Raw genomic sequence first — 21058 nt, 5'->3', positions numbered from 1 at the left:
AAAAGGTAAGCATACAAGTATATAAACAGCAGGAAAGGAGGAAGGGAGTATAGAGGGAACTGATACAGAAGTAAAAGATGGCCAGTCAGCTTTTGGAAAGCATCCCCAAGGAGGCCTGAGCTTGGGACAATAGGAAGTAAGAGTAAGTTTGAGAGAAAAGTGATCACTGTACACAACATTGGTAAGAGCATACCAGTGAAAATCTAAGGAAAGAGAAAGGGAACAGAAGGAGAGATATAAACACAAGAATGTATGAGTTGTAGCATCAAAATGCGTCGAGGCTCCTGTATTCAACAGATACAAATCATTATTAAAAACAAGACTCAAGGCAGCGGTCACGAGAATCAGCAACAGTATTGCCCCATAAAGCATGGCGACAATTAAAATTACCCAACAGTAAAACTGGGGTGGATAAGTGCGACAATGAAAGAGATAAGGCATGAAAATCAATAGACTGGGAAGGAGAGAAATAAATGGAAATCACCGTAACCCAAAACCCAAGAAAAATACGAACAAAATCACATGGAACAATGGTGCAAAGGAAGAAATGTTCAAGAGGAACTGTATGGTGGACTAAGTTAGCTAAAACAGGAGGAGAAGCAGGAGAGAACAAGAATCAATAGTCAGGTATAGGTACTGGAGGGGAAGACAAACATGGTTCTTGTAAACGGAAAGGGCGGATGGTGAACTGAAAGATAACAAAGCTTAAAATAATTGGAAGAATTATATCCATAAAAGGAAGCAGTTTTAGTTGTGAGGATACATGCAAGTCTTCTGTCCTTATTCATACCTGAGGAAGGTACAAGCTGTACTGAACCCATTGTACTGTCTATCTATCTCTATCTCTCTATTGCCAGATGCCATGATCCCGTAAGGGGTGGCCATTTGACTCTGAGTTATTTGTTTTACAGGGAGGGGCACTAACCCTCCACCAACCCACTTGTTGATACGTAGGGAGCACGTATGGTTTGGTTATATGGTTACCACCCAGCGTTGTAAATGGTTTCTTGGCTTACAGGAAACCATTTGGCTTGTCACTCAATGTAAAACCACCTGTAAAGGAAAGAAAAGCAATAAGAAGTGACAGGAAAGATGGGAGAAATAGGAAGAGAGGAGGGCAGGCACAGAAAAAGAATGATAAAGGCTAAGGAAGAAGTAGGCAGCACTACATCAAGTGAGCGGATGATGGTCACCACCACCTACCACTACTGTATAGTACTGTTCATAATAAATTCTGTTTTGGTATGTGGATTATCATGGCACTGTGAAATTAGTCAAAGACAACCTAAAGCAAATCAGACATAATTATGACATTAAGATCTGACAACATACCTTAGTAACTGGATGCAAGAACTGGACAAAGCAGAAACAGTACTAGGAATGAAGGGCAAGATGAAACATTATTCACTACATTCTTTTCATTCCAGGAAATTAACTTATAGGTGTGTTAAAACAACAATTTACCTGTTGGATTACCTGCAAAGTAATTGTGTGTGTGTGTGTGTGTGTGTGTGTGTGTGTGTGTGTGTGCGTGTGCATGTGCTATGTGGTCTGAGGAGGAGGGGGAGGGGAAACTACCATACAACCATATCACTACAGTGTTACCGGTATTTGTTTAAACTCTGTATATTCTTGACCAAACCTTTTCTCCTCTTACCAACCACTCAGTTAATCTTTAAACATCTCTTTCTTTTACAGACTTCTTTAATCTATCTCCAGCTCACTGTGTTTTTAGGTTTCCTTACTACTGGTATCTCAGTATTGAGGTAGATGTGGATACCCACCATCCACTTCCTCGATGTAGTGTTGACATGATGTGACTCTATACTGAGTAACAAGCCAAATGGTTTCTTGTAGCCCAGGAAACCTTTTACTGCAATGGCTGGTAATCACGCAACCAAATGATGTCTAGTGGTCTACTGGATGAAGGCACTCCAACCAGATGAGGCCCATAAAAGTTTGCATCAGAGGGATGGTTGGGGTTTATTACTTATAATACCACTCAGGAGAAAGTGAGGCTGGTCACTGTCATCTTGAACACTGAGACTGAATAGCATAGCACTGGGCCTCTGTGCTTCTGATGAGGCAAAAAATAACTGGATGATGGATGAACTATTTCAGTACCTGTCATCTTTTCCCTACAACACATTGAACATATTCAAATATTATTGTGTCTCCTTATGCTTTCCTGGTTTCCTGCCACCTCAGTCCACATACTCTCCCTCACCCCTTAACAGCCTGATGAGACTGGGTCGAGTGGGAAGACCCAGTCAGATGTGGTACCACGACATAGACCACGGCGGGGGCTGCTGGACACAGATGATGCTACAGTGAGTCATTTCTGTCTAATATCTTCTATTTTTTGCCTCTGCTCCCTGCCTTATGCCTTCTTTCTCTTGGATTACTTTTCCCCCTTGCCTTATCTCATCCTTCTACTGCATTTCTTCCATCCTCCTGCCTTCTCTTATTTTATTTTCTTCTTCCATATCCCGCCCACTCTCCCTCTGCCTACATCTTTCAGTTCTTGCCCCATCCCCCTGCCTTACCTCCTCTTTCTGCAGCGTCGCTTCCTCCGTCTGTCTGTCTGTCTGTCTGTCTGTCTGTGTCTGTCTCTCTCTCTCTCTCTCTCTCTCTCTCTCTCTCTCTCTCTCTCTCACATGTGTGTGTGTGTGTGTACACTCCATCCTTATTCTACTGTGTGTGTGTGTGTGTGTGTGTGTGTGTGTGTGTGTGTACACTCCATCCTTATTCTACTGTGTGTGTGTGTTTGTGTGTACACTCCATCCTTATCCTACTGTGTGTGTGTGTGTGTGTGTGTGTGTGTGTGTGTGTACACCATCCTTATCTTACTGTGTGTGTGTGTACACTCCATCCTTATCTTACTGTGTGTGTGTGTACACTCCATCCTTATCTTACTGTGTGTGTGTGTGTGTGTGTGTGTGTGTGTGTGTGTGTGTGTGTGTGTACACTCCATACTTATCCCATCTTACCTTCCTCCGCCTAGTTTACTTCATTTCTTGTCTCTCCTGTCTTCCTACTTCTTCTGCCTTCTGCTTTATTTCCTCCTTGTATTGCCCCCGTTTCTTTCTTTAGGTTCACCTTATTGTATTGCCCGTAGTCCCATCCACCCCTTACTTTTCCTACCTTATCTCCAACAGTTCTCCCCTCTTTAAGTTGTATTTCTTCTTTCTGTATCTCCTGCTTTACCGACTCCTGCTCTTTTCGCTCTCCTGTCTCTCTTTATCTCTACTTATTTCTCTCTCTCTCTTTAAAATGTGAACTACTATACTTTCCATCAGGGTACTGATACCAGAGGAACCTGATCTCACATAATTTTACATGTATAATAACAAAATGTAGAACAGGATTTTGTGTATAAGAGGGAGAGGGGGTTGGAATGGTGGTGGAAGGGGACAAAATGATGAGAGGTAAATACACGAGCTTGGAGGCATGCTATTACTGCTCTCTTGAATGCAGTAAACTTAAGGATTGGGCTTATGATATTATACAGATAGTAGATAAAAAGACAGATAGATAATGTAAAAGTAGATACTGTATATGGATAGACAGACAGATACATATATACACTCAAACCTTGATTTAAGGGACCTCCAATTAAGGGATTTCGGATTTAAGGTACTCCATATTCGACCTGACAAACGGACAAGAACATTAAAAAATGATACGTACTGTTTAGGTTATACACATTAATGTGTTTCTTTATACACAATATACCTGTGAAATATTCGTAATCATATAAATAAGTGAAACAATCATTGCATCTCATAGTAAGATGGTCTTTATATGTGGTAAAACAATGGACATTTTCAAGTAAGGGACAAGCTGATTCCCCATTTAGTCCCTGAAATCGAGGTTTGAGTGTGTGTATATATATATATATATATATATATATATATATATATATATATATAATATATGTATATATATATGTATGTATACATAGATAGATAGATATACAATATATAGATAGATAGATAGATATATTGATATATGTATATATATATTACAGATACACAGACAGGTTTGTAAGCATACAGACCCTCAATTTATGCAGGCCTGATACGCACTAAACATTTTTTACATGGAAAGATAAACCCGGAGAAAAAGACCCCAGAAGTCTGCCCCTGTCCGTAGCCATCCCCCAAAAAATTTCCATTGTCAGACCATGCGGCTGCACATTCACCTCACCTGGAATAAACAAAAGAGTGTCTTTTTGTAGGACTTTGTTAAAAAAAAAAAAAGTCATAATGCAACATAGCTAAAATTATGGGACAAAATTGTCTGCTTATGCTCAAGGACTAATCACACACACACACACACACACACACACACACACACACACACACACACACACACACACACTCACATAATATATAGACAAGATAGAAAAAGTTCAAAGGGCCGCTACAAGATGGATACCAAGCTTAAGGGACCTAAGCTACGAAGAAAGACTAAATAAACTGAAGCTACCAACACTTCAGGAGAGAAGGAAAAGAGGTGACATGATAATGCTATATAAATGCATATCAGGAAAGGAGAAAATAGACATAAATGATTACTTAACATATGGAGAAGCATCAGCAAGAGGACACTGCAAAAAACTGCATAAGAAGAGAGGTGATAAAGACGTAAGGAAATTCAGTTTCCCAAACAGAGCAATTGATCAATGGAATGCACTACCGAATGAAATAGTGTGTGCCAAAACAATTCACAAATTTAAGGATATGTGCGATAAATATGGTTTAAGACACGGTACAGTACGAGCTTGACTCATTCCTGTAAAGATACAATTAGGTAAGAACAATTAGGTAAGAAGACACACACACACACACACACACACACACACACACACACACACACACACACACACACACACACACACACACACACACACACACACACACACACACACACACACACACACACACACACACACACACACACACACACACACATCACTCACTGCCTGCCTCACATCTCTCTCACTTCACTGCAACCACCCACTATGTACTTCTTCTTCTTTGAACTAAGGTTTTCACTATTTTAAGCTACCAAAATAGTTTTTCATCCGCTACTAGGTAGATAAGTCATTTGAAGATATGCCCCTCTTTCCATCCCCCGTCATGGTAAGTGAACACTACTGATTTACCATTTTGTACATTCTAATTAACCCTTTCTTATGCCCAGTGATATTGCTAGAGCAGTGGTTCTTAAATTTTCTCATGCAGCAGACCCCTTTTATTAAAACTAATCATGTGGCGGACCCTTAATTATGAGTAGATTTCCCTCCTACCCTACCTCTTGAGTTTAAAGGTGTTTGTAGGCTATAATATACTAAAACTGTTACTGAATTATTTATTAATGGCTTAACTTGAACATACCTGTTCAAATATTACTTCACATAACTGTCATAGCACTATTCATTCTACATTTTACATAATTTTATGTTTTATCTGATACTCAAATTAGCCTGCGGACCCCTTGGAACGTTCCATGGACCCCTGGGGGTCTGCGGACCACACTTTAAGAAACACTGTCCTAGAGGTTGTATGTGTACTACATTGAATATCAGGTGCTTTCAGGAGGGTGTAAAATTTTTTCAGGATGGCAGAGGGGTGACTTTGGGAAAATATTAGGATTTCACTACATCAATTAGTCACATGGTCTGGTTAGTACTTGGATGGGTGACCGCCTGGGAACACCAGATGCTGTTGGCATCTCTACGTCAAGTGGGGTTGGTGGAGGATTAGTGCCCCTCCCTGTAAAACAATTAACTCTAAGCCCTTGGCCACCCCGTCTGGGATACATGGCGTCTGGCAATGAATGAATGAATGAATTAGTCACATAACATGGATTTCAGTGATGCAGTTTGAGAGTTATGATTTGTACTGTAAAATTCCTGGATATATAAGTTGTGCAAATTGAGTCTACTTTATATAAACTAAGATAAGCCTCCATTTATTTTTATTCCACAGGTTCTACGATTCTCAGCCAAATTAGACTCCCCTAGTGATGAAGATAGTGACCGATGCTTCATCCTCACGTACCATGTTGTTGATGCCACCATGGAGTTGACCGAGAGGGTGAGTCAGTCCTTATTATCATTTATAGGCACTAGTTAAAGCACCCCAGTGGTGTGACAGCTTTTCATAGGTCTAGTTTTCGAGAGGTGACTGGATGACAATTAGGTGTGGAAAGTGAGAAGTGCGGACACTGGGTGTAGAGTTGCGAGAGGTAGACCATAAAAGACCTGAGGTAAAAAAATGTGACCTCAGTGATAAGGGACTGAATAAGGTGGCTGCAAGAGATCGAGCAGTGTGGAGAGCCGCCATTAGGTGACCAAGACTGATGCATGCAAGCATGTTGAAGCTTTTATAAATGATACGAACAATACAATATGAGTGCAATCAAAGGAAGTAGGCTAGTTATCCATGCTAGACTACATTAGTCTAGCCTAAGGGTCCAGGATTTCAAATGGGGTAGTATTTGACTGGCTGTTACTGTTACTTCTTTACCAATAAAGGATGTTCCAAAATATCACAACTTTTTCCATGAGTCTGATTCTGTACGTGTGGGAAAAGTGGCAAAGTAATTTTAAAGGAAGCACTGGGACTTTAATATGCAATTTTTCAGTAATTTACATTGAACTTGACAGTATACAAGAATGTAAAAATGCAGGTGGCCTGGTAGAAGGACTTACTGTATTTATATTTTCCTTGGCAATGTCTTTTACTAGTAAATGAATTTTGTTGTGTTAAATTACACTTGATGGTGTGGGAATGAAATTGCTTTTATTTATCTGTTTGCTTATTGCTGTATATCAAGATATTTTAAACATTATTAAGAGGAAGCAATGCATATAGACATTTCAGTTTTCACAATTGCGTAAACAGTGACGAGTAAGACACTGATAAATGAGCAACAGCCCAGAGATGGATTGAAAAGGAAGAGCTAGGCAGGGAATATGATGGATGCATAAAACTGCCAATACGGCAGCTAAGAGAGGAACAGGCTAAAAACAGGTATCTGATGAGAGTGGATAAAGCTGTGAGAAGTGTTTGTTTTGTAGTACTGACACAGGATGATGATTCCACTGTTTTTGCTGAATAAACTACTTCTAATATGCACCCTTCTCTAGCTAATTTGTACAGTCAGCATCAAAAGTCCAGTCATCACCTCCAGCTTTCCTTTTTTTGGATTTCTAATACAGTACAGTATGAGCATGGGTAATGTGAAGCAAGCATAGTGCTAACTATTTTTTTGGCCACAGATTATTGTCATCAGTGTTGTTTCTGTGGATTCCCTACACTGATTTTCAAAGTCCCTTGAGGAAGAAGCAGGAGAGGTGACAGGACTTCTGAGGCTGTGTATGGTAGTTTTCATTTGGAACTAATTACTGTACCTTAATCATTTACTGAACTGGTATCATTTGCATGACTTTTAAGCACGAACTTTCAAGAATATTATTTTTTTAAGTACCACTTTCACTATTTCCATACCATCTTTTATTTCCTAACCATGGTATGCTGAGACAAATGCGGTGTAGGGCAAAGAAAAATGGGATCACATGTTAACACTGCAGTCATTATTTCCATGTGAAATAATGCTACTGAGATATCTGCACTAACTTTATACATGATTATATATATACCAGGGTATATATTTAAATATACAGTAAGACCTTGATATAACGGACATCAATAGATTCGCTTTTATCAGAATCGAAGAGCTACTGGACTAAATTCCCATATATATATATTGGAAAAAGTCTGATAAAGCCAGAAGCAGTCCTGACTACCTGACCACATCAGCAATGTTCACCACATAAGGTAAATAAAAGACATGTCTATCAGTGCACAGTACAGTATTATTATATATATATATTACAGTAGTTCCCCATAGTAAGCAAGTATATGGGCAGCAGAGGACGTCGCATACTAGGAATTCGCATACTCTGAATACATAAACTTATGGGAAAAATTACATACGGGCGGCACCCCCCTTCACGGTCAACCTGTGAGACTCCTTTCAGACCTAAGTATTGTACTGTACATGGAAACTATCTAAGACATATTACCTAAGATAAAGTAAATCAAGAAGATTATGGCTTTACTAAACCAACAAGACTATGGCTGCTCGCTTTAACCCAAGAGGACGACAGGCTTAATGGAGGTAAGAAGAGGATCTGAGGCAGGGTGAGGCATCTAGCATGGGTTTTGGGAGAATTCACCGTCAAGTCAGTTCGCCATCACAACAATAACAAGACAATTCTCTGCCATTAATGAAGACAGCTATGGGTGACGCTAGAATATGTATTCAAAGATGACTACAGCAAGGAAGAAACAAGTTAATTATTGTCTGACGGCAAATTGACTTGATGGTGAATTTTCTCGAAACCCTAACATGCACCGCCTGCACCACTCGCCACACCACCTGACACAACCCCCGTCACCTACACTTTTGACACTTTCACTAGCTAATGCACTCACTTCGTTTATAAACCCTTCAGAGTGAAGTCACCACTTCCTCCACTCGCAACTGACAGTGTTCGATGGTCTTGAATTCATCTTTGAATTTATCTAGGGCACACACTACCTGGCTGAGCTCCAGCATTGACAAGTTTCCACTCTCCATCATTGGTGGTTGGCGCTGCTTGGGGTGGCAGTGTCGCATGCTGGGGGTAAACCCTGGATTTGGGCCACTCTTCACTGCTGTCTCGCCTGTTACGAGTTCAGTTTGCGTCACTATTAAAAAATACACTAAAATTCGATTAAAAAATAGGTCCTCGCGTACAATGAGGATCACATACCGTTAGCTCGCGTATTGTGGGTACCTACTGCATACCATTTGATTATTGTATTGAACGTATAATACAGTATAGTACTGCAGTGGTAGTGAAAACAGCTTAAAAACTGTTGATGTGATCCAGACTAATGTTTGATGTATCGGAAAAAGTCCAGCTTAGCAGGGGGAAGTCCAGATGTCGCTTTTATTGAAATTTTGCTTTTTTGGGAATGACTTGTGCCCCAGATAGTGTTATAGTGAGGTCTTACTGTATATATATATATATATATATATATATATATATATATATATATATATATACAGTAATCCCTCTAATATCCGAATGCCCATTATCTGAACATCCCCACTAACCGGACATAATCGTCCCGGGATCCCATATTTCCAAAATGGCCTGAAAACCACAAAAAAATTGAAAAAAACCCAAATTTTTCCTGCCCGTAATTTGAACTTGGCACGCGCGGCGCGGGACAGCTTTGTTGTGGCGTGTCATTCCTCCGACGTCCGATAGAGCGCCCCTGCATCCTCCCCACTTTCCACCTGTCTCTCGCCGCGAGTGCATGCTCGTCGTCATGGCTGCCCACGTGCTCGCTTTTGTGGTGGTTCCTTACCTGCTGCAGGCACTCTTGCTGCTCTTGTGCCTCTTATTAGTGTGTGTGATGATGGCCCCGCTGCCTGAGAAGAAGAAGAGAATGGTGTTGACTCTGGAGAAGAAACGGGAGATATTGGAGAAAGTAGATGCGGGGTGGTCTTCTTCCCGCATCCTCCGCGAGTTCAACCTGGCCTGATCTACTTTGTTCGATATCAAGAGATCCCGAGACAAACTCATGCAGTACACGGTTGACTTCTCGTTGAGAAGCAAATGCAACGTGGAGAGGAAGGTGATGTTTACTCCCAAGTTTGCCGAAATCGACTGCTCCACGTTGATTTGGTATTGACAGCAACGTGCTGCTGGTGTGATGGTACGTGGTACGGAGCTGAAGGCTGCTGATGAGAAGTTCACCAGGCTTCACGACGCCCTAGACTTCAAGGCATCCGAGGGTTGGCTCTTCGTGTTCAAGTTACAGCATGGCCTTACCAACTGTAAAGCTCATGGCGAAACTTTGGACGCTAACGAGGATGGAGTTGACGAGTTTCGGCACAAGGTGAAGGGCTTGATCGACAGGGAAGGCCTCACTCTTGGTCAAGTCTACAATGCTGACGAAACTGGTTTATTCTATCGCTCTTTGCCAACGAACACTCTAGCCGAGGAGACGGAGAAACGTGTACCTGGCCGCAAGCTCTCCAAGCAACGGATATCTACTTTGTGTTGTGCTAATGCTAATGGCATGCACCGGCTTAAGCCCGTTATTGTTGGCCATGCAAAGCAGCCTCGGTGTCTTCGTGGGGTGATGGATGTCCTTCCTGTCGTCTGGTACCATTCTTTGAAGGCATGGTTTACAGCCCAGATCTTCAAAGACTGGTTCCACCGCCACTTCGTCAAGGAGGTCATACATTACCAGATGAAGACACTGGGAATCCCGCGCGACCAGGTAAAGGCCCTCCTTCTCCTCGACAATGCACCTGCCCACCCGTGCGACAAGGACTTGGTGGCTGAGAATGGCCGGATTAGGTGCATCATTTCTGCCACCTAATACGACTGCTCTCATCCAACCAATGGACCAAGGAGTGATCGTGGCAACAAAGCACCTATACCGACGGAAGTTCCTGGACGAGGTGATGGTTGTTCTCGAGGACGAGGACGAGCGCAGGGAGGGACGGAACACGCGAGGCCAGCAGACTTTGGAAAACCTTCGCTGCTACAACATTGTCTGCAATCTACAACTGGGCCAGTGCATGGAAGGAAGTCCCTGTCAAGACTCTAGAAAATGGTTGGTCTCGTCTGCTTCTCGGAACGGATGTGGAGTACGATTTTCTAGGGTTTGACGTGGATGACTTCCATGCACGGCTACGTACGCATGGCGACGATGTTGATGTGGACGATGTGCGTGAGTGGTTGGATGACAACGAGGGCGATCCTGGGTATCAGACATTGTCTGATATCGAGATCGCATCTTCAGTTGCAGGTGTCAGTACCCAGCTTGAAGATTCTGACGAGGACGGCGACGATGATGCGGACTTCTCTCACCATGACACTACTCCAGCCATCCCCAAGCTGAGCGCACTCCGGGAACACCTAGAGTTCGTTCTCGACTACCTGAAACACCCGGACTGCGACAGGGAGATGGGGCCCTTGGGACTTGTGGAGGAAGTGCGTGCTTTCAGGCAGCGCATCATCAATTGTCAGAATCGTCAGTCCTTGCGTCAGTCAACCATTGACAGTTTTTTCAGGCCCGTGACCTCCGCTGTGCCCAGCCTTGTCTCCACTCCGTTGCCTCCCCAAGACAGGCCCTCATGCTCCGAGCCACAGCCCAGCACAGCTACGGTGGAGTCACTGCTCGACGTGAGTTTGCGTCTATCTTCAGAGTCGTGTGCAGTGGGTACGCCATCACCACGACCCAGTGACGCACCCCTAGGTCACCTGCCAGTGATACTCTCGGACTCTGACAGTAATTAAACAGCAAGAACTTCTCCACTAGACCACACGGGAATTTACAGTGTTGTGCAGTGAAAAAAACAGTGTGTTGTGTTAAGGATTTACAGTTGTGAGTGAGAATACAATTTTGGAACAAAATTTAAGGTAACTAGACTTGTTTGTTTTTGTTTTAGAAAATGGTTAGAAGAGTGGGTAAAGTTAAAGTGCAGAGTGCAACACTTAGTAAGTTACAATGGAGCATAAGTTAGACAAGAGTGCGTACTGTGAAGAGAACGGACTTCTGAGTGCGATTGACTAAGTTCAGTGGAAGACTTCATGAACAGTGTACTGGAAGTGCATCAGGAAATCCTTCTTACTGTCAGAGTCCGAGAGGAGGCGGTTATTCATCGAAATGGCCATGGACTTGCTGTAAGTAGGCAGAATGTTTCATACTGTACTTTTTTCCATACTATACTTACCTCAAACACCTCATTTCACTCTTTAATGTCCTTTATTGGTGTGAATAGAGTGTTAGGAGCTATGCATGTGCAGTAGGAAGGTGTTTTTCTGAGTTAGGCTAGGTTAGGTAAGTACCAGTCCAGGAGCCAGTAACCAGAATGTTTAATATTGTATGAACCTACCTCAAAACCCTCATTTTATGCTTCTTTTGCATTTATATCAGTCTTTTATGTGCCTTATTGGTGTGATTTGGGTCTTAAATAGGTGCTATGCATGTCCAGAGGGAGTTGTATAGGTGTTTCTCTGAGTTAGGGTCCATAAGTACAAGTCCATAAGCTGGGGCCCAATATCCGGACAGCACCATTATCCGGACCTGCCTATGGCCCTATTACGTCGGATATTGGAGGGATTACTGTATATCCATCCATCCATCATCCAATCCTTCGTTGCCCCATGAGGAGCATAGGAGCCCCGGGCTAGGCAGCTGGTCCCGACATGTAAGACGAGAGTGGCCAGCCTCTCTCATCCCTGAGTGGCATTACGTGAGCAGTAAACCCCTACCACCCCTTGGATATAAACCTTCACTGGCTCAATCCAATTGGAGCACAATAATTACCTACTAAACCACCAGGCGCCAAAATTTGGTTATATGGTTGCCACCCAGTATAGTAAATGGTTTCCTGGTGTATAGGAAACCATTTGGCTTGTCACTCAGTGTAGAGTTACCCCACAGGCATCATTCCTTCATTCTTTCTTCTTCCTTCTGCCTGTGAGTAACTCTACACTGAGTGACAAGACTATGGTGTGGCATGAAAATGAAAAGTCAAAAGTAAGAGCAGTGGAGATGGGACTGCTGAGGAATGTATGTGGAGTACAGAGGGTGGATAGGATACAAAATAATGTGATTCGTTAACGGTGTGGAGTGAGGAAGTCGGTGAACACCAGAATCAAAGAGAGTGTCCTGAGTTGGTATGGTCATGTGGAAAGAATGGATAACAATAGAGTAGTGACAAAGGTATACCTGAGTGAATTTGAAGGAGGGAGGAGACGAGGTAAGCCAAGGAGAAGGTGGAGAAATATGATGGATGAGTGTCCCAGGCAGAGAGGTTTGGAAATCGGTGAGGCTAGGTTAACTGACAAGAGATTGAGCTGGCTGGATGAATGTTGTGAGGAGAAGTTCATGATCAGGGATTTTGCTACCCCGTATGAGCATGGCAGCATCTGGACTGACTCAATCAGATACGTTTGTGTGAAGCTGCAGAATGTGGTGGAAACAACTGAAACTCCTCCTAGCCAGCCACCACAAATCACCACACGTATCTTATTCCAAGCGTTGGGCATTTGTGACACAATGAGGGAGGAGCTCTGTGCATTGGTACGTGGTGATGATGATTTAGAGAACAAAACCAAACTTTTTCTGGGCCAGCTGATTGAAGTGTTCCAAGAACAATATCAAGAAAAATTGAAAATGTCAAAGCAGGCAAAAATAACAAAGTTTTTCTTAGAGAATCTGGACAGACAACGCAGTATCCAAGACGTCATTGCCACCATTCCCGTAGACGATGATAACTGTGAAATCATTGATAACCCCCCCCCACTCGATGTGCCACAAGAACAGCCCCAATAGCAGCCGCAAGAACAGCCACAAGAACAGCCGCAACCTCCCCAGCCATCCCAACCTCCCCAGCCACCCCAACCTCCCCAACCTCCCCAGCCAAGCTTCGCTGCCCTCTTTAAGCTGGATGCTGACTTTTCTGGCTTCGATGAAGTGGATGATCAAGCGAGACAAATGGTTGCTAAGGGGGTTATGGGGGAGGAGGGGGAGAGTGATGAGGAAAGTGGTGGTAGCAACTAAGCTGCCCCCACTGCCACTCCGACGTCCCCAGCCAAGCAAGCCTATCTTCACTCTATTTACCGTTAGTTACAACCTTTATATCATGTCTTTTTAGCTTTATTTATTGTTTATTGGTCTGTTTTCTACATGTGTATTAATTTGTGAAGGCAAAAGATTTTATTTCAGCTCGAAAGATGGTGTTTTAGGGGTCAAAAGGGGGACTTTGGCAATGACCAAAGACTGATTGAGGCACTTTATAGGCAATTTATATGGTAAAAAGAACTCGCGTTTGGCGAAATTCGCATTTGGCGGTAGTTTCGCCAGACTAATTGGATCGCCAAACGTGGGGACTTACTGTATATATATATATATATATATATACTGTATATATGTATACAGTATATATATATATATATATATATATATATATATATATATACATACAGTAAGCCCCCTCGTTTGGCAAATTTCAACTTGGCGAAACTCACTTTTGGCGGTAGGGTGGCCACGGACCACCGAATGCGCGCTTGGCGATTTGAATTCAAACTTGGTGGTCCCCTGGCGGCCGCACGTTGAACAATATCAAGAAAAATTGAAAATGTCAAAGCAGGCAAAAATAACAAAGTTTTTCTTAGAGAATCTGGACAGACAACGCAATATCCAAGACGTCATTGCCACCATTCCCGTAGACGATGATAACTGTGAAATCATTGATAACCCCCCCCCCACTCGATGTGCCACAAGAACAGCCCCAAAAGCAGCCACAAGAACAGCCACAAGAACAGCCGCAACCTCCCCAGCCATCCCAACCTCCCCAGCCACCCCAACCTCTCCAACCTCCCCAGCCAAGCTTCGGTGCCCTCTTTAAGCTCGATGCTGACTTTTCTGGCTTCGATGAAGTGGATGATCAAGCGAGACAAATGGTTGCTAAGGGGGTTATGGGGGAGGAGGGGGAGAGTGATGAGGAAAGTGGTGGTAGCAACTAAGCTGCCCCCACTGCCACTCTGACGTCCCCAGCCAAGCAAGCCTATCTTCACTCTATTTACGGTTAGTTACAACCTTTATATCATGTCTTATTAGCTTTATTTATTGTTTATTGGTATGTTTTCTACATGTGTATTAATATGTGAAGGCAAAAGATTTTATTTCAGCTCGAAAGATGGTGTTTTAGGGGTCAAAAGGGGGACTTTGGCAATGACCAAAGACTGATTGAGGCACTTTATAGGCAATTTATGTGGTAAAAAGAACTCGCGTTTGGCGAAATTCGAATTTGGCGGTAGTTTCGCCAGACTAATTGGATCGCCAAACGCGGGGGCTTACTGTATATATATATATATATATATATATATTCTTATATTTATATATATATATTTATATATATACTGTATATATATATTTATATATATACTGTATATATATATATATACTGTATATATATATATATATATATATATATATATATATATATATATATATATATATATATATATATATATATATATAGTATATACATATACACACTGTATATATATATATATGTGTGTATATGTATACAGTGAGTCTTCGAAATACGAAAACCCAAAGTACGAATTTTCCCTGGTATGAAAGTGATGAATATAGGATATATTCCCCAATACGAAAATATCTGTCTTGATGATACAGAAATTGATACTCGATACGAAAGGAAATACAGAAATGGCCCAATTATCCAGACTATATGATGTGAAGAGGTGCCTGAATAGTCTGAAATCATGATTAATCCGGCGGAAACAAAACACAGTTACTGTTGGATTGATTTATTTACCAGTAAATGTACAGTGAAAGACACAACAATATTCCCAGTTCAGTCTGAAGAAAATTTACACCAGGTGAAATACAATGAAAACCCCATTTCCACTAGTGCATGTGTCAAAAGGTTTGATTTTTCCACCCTGTATTTGTCAGACTTTGGGAAGATACTTGTTTCTTTCATTGTTCACTTGAAGCAGCAGAAAGACCTTACCCGTTCAATTCATAATCCTCCAGCTTGTTTCTGTAATTTTCTGATAACTTTCAATTTGGCAAATTACTTTTTCTTGTTGAAAAATTTCCTCCCTGTTATTATCGTCACTTTCCCCTACGATCGTTTCCAGCACAGTGGAAGAAACCCAACGTGCACAAAGGTGGATATTGTTTCTCAGTTTCCCAACTGGAGGTTAGGTTAGGTTAAATTATTAGGTACAGATAAGCTCGGTTAGGCCAGGTATAGTTAAACACTTAGGGAAGAACAGTCCTTTCCGCCATTATGTTAACGAAATAAACAAGAGTTGTCACACCAGAACAGCTAAAAACAACGGGGAAACAGATTTAACAAGAAACATTTACTGTATTTACCAACCCAGAAATAATCTGAAAACTATAACAGTCTATCAGGTAGGACTGATGTGGTAAGGTGCTTTTACTGCTTAAAGTAAAATGTATGTTTAGCCCCCTCAGTGGCTGTGGGTTCAGATAATTGCATGCTCCCGTGGTCAGCCTTGGGACCATTTTTCAGAGTTCTAAAATCAATTTCTTTTTCTTACATACGTGAAAAGACTCTTCTGGCATACCTGGCTGTTTTTTTTTTTTTTTTTTTTCTAAACCCATCCTGTGATTTGCTATGATTCGTGTAAGAATTAATAAAATTAAGATGCATGTTACATTAGCATGTAAACATCGGCAAAAACATCTGGGATGAAGTGTACTGTGAATGCCTGACTGCTTGAGGTGGTAGAGTAGGGTCGTTTAAACACACCAGTAACCCTCGTTCCCTTCCCATAATTGCTCGCAGTTTTTTATAGCTCACCCTAACTCAACGTCACTGACACCGGTAAAGTAAGGTGTTGTTCAAGGCCAGTAGCTATGAGAGAGATAATGGAATACATTATTGTTTGTATCAGTCCTCTTATCTTTCACACAGACACATAAGAACGAACAAAAGAATGAGCAGTAAATGTAAACTAAGGAGCAGAGATACCTGTGCTCAGACGGTCTGAAATATATTGGGGAGAGCGATACTGATTGAAGAATGTGGAGCTGAATTCTAACCTACGAGAACATGTGGGATGAAAGAGTAATTTTTTTTCTGATTAGCAAACATTTTTGTACCATATCATCTCTTAAAATTGTAAAACCCATAATCTTTCGTGTAAGCATACAGCCTAAAGACTTTACGAATTCAATTCATATTCCTCTAGTTTGTCTTGCATATTTTTCGGACTATTTTGAGGATGGTAAATTATGTTTTCTTGCTGAAAGAAACTTACTCAAAATTAGGGGGCAAGTAACAAGCATGTAAACATCGGCGAATACATCCGGAGCAAAGAGAACGCCTGACTGCTTGGGATGGTAGAATAGGGTTGTGTAAACACACCAGTGACCTTCGTTCCCTTCCTGTAATTGTTCGCAGTTTTTTATAGGACGCCCTAATTCAACGTCACTGACACCGAAACAGTGAAGTGTTGTTCAAGGTCAGCAGCTATGAAGGGGTTAATGGAATACTGTATGAAAAAATCAAAATGGGCACGGCGCTGTGCACCGCCCTTGCTTGCCGAGAGAAAGCAAACTAACCCCTCTCTGGTAACCAAATTTTCGCGTGCTTCTCAGTTGGGTCCATGTCCCTCTTCTCCTTGCAGCTTCATTGTATGTGAGGATATTTGTGCAGTTCTTCACCTTTTCAAATTGTTTCGCTGTTCCTCCCAAGCGCCCTGCATCATCTCCAGCATCGCGGGAGCCCATTGCAAAGAAGCAGCAGCACTGTACTCAACTCTGGAATGGATATTATAAGACCCCATGAGGAGAGGCAGGGAGTCTTGGAGATTGGGCGTGCTTTAGGCCTTGCAGTTTCCACCGTTGGGCCTGTGATGAAGAAAAAGGAGATGTACAAGAATATGGCCACCTCCTTCTCTACAGTTGTAAAACAGGTATTGCTTACTTCTTAATGGGGGGGGGGGAGTTTAGGTTGGGGGTCCGAGGGGGTCCTGGGACACATCCCCCCATTTATATGTATATTTCAGTAGGGAAAATCTTTTCGATATACGAAATTTCGAATTGCGAAAGTATTTTTTTTGGTCCCTATCCCTTTTGTATATCGAAGACTCGCTGTATCCGGATGTGCAGTATCCAGACATGTTCATTATCCGGATGCAAGACATTGGCTCTGTTAAACCAGTTTCCGAATTTACCTGCTATTAACTTGACATAAAAGTCCCCGAGAACTTCAGCCAGCCAGCCGACATATTCAAACATTTGGTATCATGGCCGCTGGGGTCGAGCCATGAGAGGGAAATAGGCCGTAACCCACAACCAGTGTTAAACTGTCTGTCTGCCCCTGTACTGAATGGTCAAAGTCACGCTTTGGTCTGATTACTCCCAACGAACCTCCAGCACCCGAGTAATATGACTGTAACCTACAAGCGGTGTCAAAACGTCTGTACGCATCCCCACTGAATGTCCAAAGTCGCACGGCCACTGGTCTAAGTCTTTTCCAACTGCCACTCTGTGTTGAACACAGACCACAAGCCATGAGTACATGTTCTGTGACAGTGGCCTTCTACCTTTCTACCGAACATCCAAAGCCGCCCGGTCACTGGGAATTTTGTTTCCGAATGGCCACCACACGTCTAACAGACCACAATCCACAAGTAAATGTATGGTAAAAGCACCCATCCACCTCATGACAAAAGGGTGAAAATCCTGCCCACAGCCTCGCTTCTTTCCCCCTACCATTCCTCCTTCTCTGTACCCTCCCGGCTCCCTCCTCACTCCCTCAGTCCCTCCCCTCCTTTGCGCTGATAGCACTGACACGAGTTTTTAATTTTTTTTGCAATTTATTCAAATACTATTGGTCATATCGAAATTATATATATATATATATATATATATATATATATATATATATATATATATACATATATATATATATATATATATATATATATATGTATATGTACATATATTTATATATATATATATATATATATATATATTTTATATATATATGTATATGTACATATATTTATATATATATATATATATATATATATATATATATATATATATATATATGTATATGTACATATATATATATATATATATATATGTATATATATATATATATATATATATATATATATATATATATATATATATATATATATATATATTATATATATATATGTATATATATATATATATATATATATATATATATATATATATATATATATATATGTATATATATATATGTATATATATATATATATATATATATATATATATATATATATATATATATATGTATATATATATATATATATATATATATATATATATATATATATATATCTATATCCATCCATCATCCAGTCTTATTTGCCCCATGAGGAGCAAAGGAGACCGGGGCTAGGCAAGTTGGTCCTGACATTTAAGATGAGAGTGACCAGCCACACTCATCTCTGAGTGGCATGACATGAGCAATAAACCCCAACCACCCCTTAGATATAAACCTTCACCATCTCAATCCGACTGGATTGCAGGAAATGCCCACTAAACCACCAGGTGCAGTGATTTGGTTAGGTTACCACCCAGCGTAGTAAATGATTTTCTGGTGTACAGGAAACCATTTGGCTTGTCAGTCAGTGTAGAGTTACCCATAGGCAGAAGGATGAGGAAAGAATGAAGGAAAGAGAGGCAGCAGAGGGAGTGTAAAGTCACCCGTAGGTAGAAGGATGAGGAAAGAATGAAGGAAGAAAGGCAGAAGAGGACAGAAGTAAAAAGGAAGGTGGAGAGGAAAGGGCAGACAACCTCTCTCTGTATATATATATTTATGCACACACACACACAACAGGTTTAAGTTTGTCAACACCAAGACCCATCATTAGTCAGCTAGTCTGTCTTTTACCAGCTTCATCATCATCATCATCGTCGTCATCGTCATCATCATCATCATCATCATCATCATCATCATCCCGGCTCAACTTATTACTGAATTTGAAAAGCACAGGCAGAATTCTCACATAGAAAAATAATAGCATAGATTCATCTACCTTCAACAAACCCACAGCCGAGGCCAGGGGGACTTGGGGGGCGCCTGTTGTCCCGTTCTCGTGTGCCCAAACCAGCATCAAATGATGAGAAGCAGAGGGGATACCTGCTGGGCTATGACTTCTACACTTTGGATGATTTGTGTATTGGTGAGGATGCAGTACTGTACGCTGTCTATGTTGCCTTGACCTACATTTGCCATCTCAGTCTTGAATAATGATGAGCTGTAGCAAGTGATTAACACTGGAATATGGTTATTTGTAGGTAGCAGTGTAATTTATATAGGCAATGTTTAAACTCCTTCAATATTCTTTTGGTTATTCTTGCTACCATCAAATTATTTTGTTAATGCAGAGACAGGATGAGAAACAGTTTCCAGTACCCACTTCACAGCCTGATTTCCTTCCCATTGCTGAATAAAACTATGTAAAAGTAGTACGAATAAAATGAAAAATACACCATTGGATGGATGGGATTAATAATATGGTCATGAATGTTCTGTCTCTTCTAAGAAACTGTACTCAAAATTTGCTCCTGGACTCTGTGCCAAGACTGAGTTATCAGATGGAGAGTCATTAACAAATCTCTGAATATTACTCCAACTCTGAATGTTTTATCATTTTAAAACTACTTAAACTCCATTCCTAGGCTGCATTTCCATAAAACATGGCATGATGTAGCAAGACAGAGTTTGTGAAGGAGAAACTTAGAAATCATCTAAAATCATTAGGCAGGGCATAGTATATTCCAACACTGAATGCTCTGTCATTCCTAAACTGCTCAAACTATGCTTACAGGCTCAGTGCTTAACACTAATACTCTAAAATCAAGAAAATGTGCATACTCTAGCACTAAATGTTTTGTTTTTCAAATACTGTCTCTGTTCCCAGGCTCAGTGCTCAACATCTGGGGCCGGCACTATGTTATCACAGGAGCCGACCGCCATGTCCTCAACTACATCCGCCAGCATGAGGGGCTGGTCTCGTCTCAGTTCCTTGCCTCCCTCCATACCTTCTTTGAGGATGATGGTGAAGCCCAGGAGGAGGCAGGTGGTGGAGCTGACAAGTGATTACAATTGGCTGAAAAGCACTAAATAGTGTATTACCTAGATATTCAGTTACCAGTGCAATTAAACTGGTGAAAATGTAATTTTCAATATGAAACACTATCTGTAGTGGTATACAGTACTCTTAGGGATAGGGATTATAACACAGATAACTTAAGTCCCCACCTAGAAAACAAACGGAACAGTGTGGGTGTAATGGGGTACATAAAAGCCCGTGTTGCTTAGAGGCAAAGCGGGGGATCCTCTCTTTGTCTCAGTGGTAATGTGCACGCCTATGAAGCGCAAGGGCCCAGGATCA

General features: G+C 41.4%; 1 protein-coding gene across 1 annotated transcript in view; it reads left to right on the top strand.

Annotated features, from left to right (window-relative positions):
* LOC145418141 (EF-hand domain-containing protein 1-like) overlaps positions 1-20763 on the top strand; it is a 56910-nt gene extending 36147 nt beyond the window's left edge. The window contains exons 10-13 of the mRNA XM_080286666.1: positions 2238-2330; positions 5997-6104; positions 19714-19843; positions 20585-20763. Coding sequence (XP_080142792.1) covers positions 2238-2330; positions 5997-6104; positions 19714-19843; positions 20585-20763 — 510 coding nt within the window. The remainder of the gene's footprint in view (positions 1-2237; positions 2331-5996; positions 6105-19713; positions 19844-20584) is intronic.
* Positions 20764-21058: the final 295 nt, after the last annotated feature.

The sequence above is a fragment of the Coenobita brevimanus genome, chromosome 14, assembly GCF_032717465.1.
Source record: "Coenobita brevimanus isolate Jiangsu-jjx chromosome 14, ASM3271746v2, whole genome shotgun sequence".
Lineage (NCBI taxonomy): Eukaryota > Metazoa > Arthropoda > Malacostraca > Decapoda > Coenobitidae > Coenobita > Coenobita brevimanus.
Note: the sequence above shows the minus strand (reverse complement) of the source record. Positions and strands in the feature narration are given on the sequence as shown.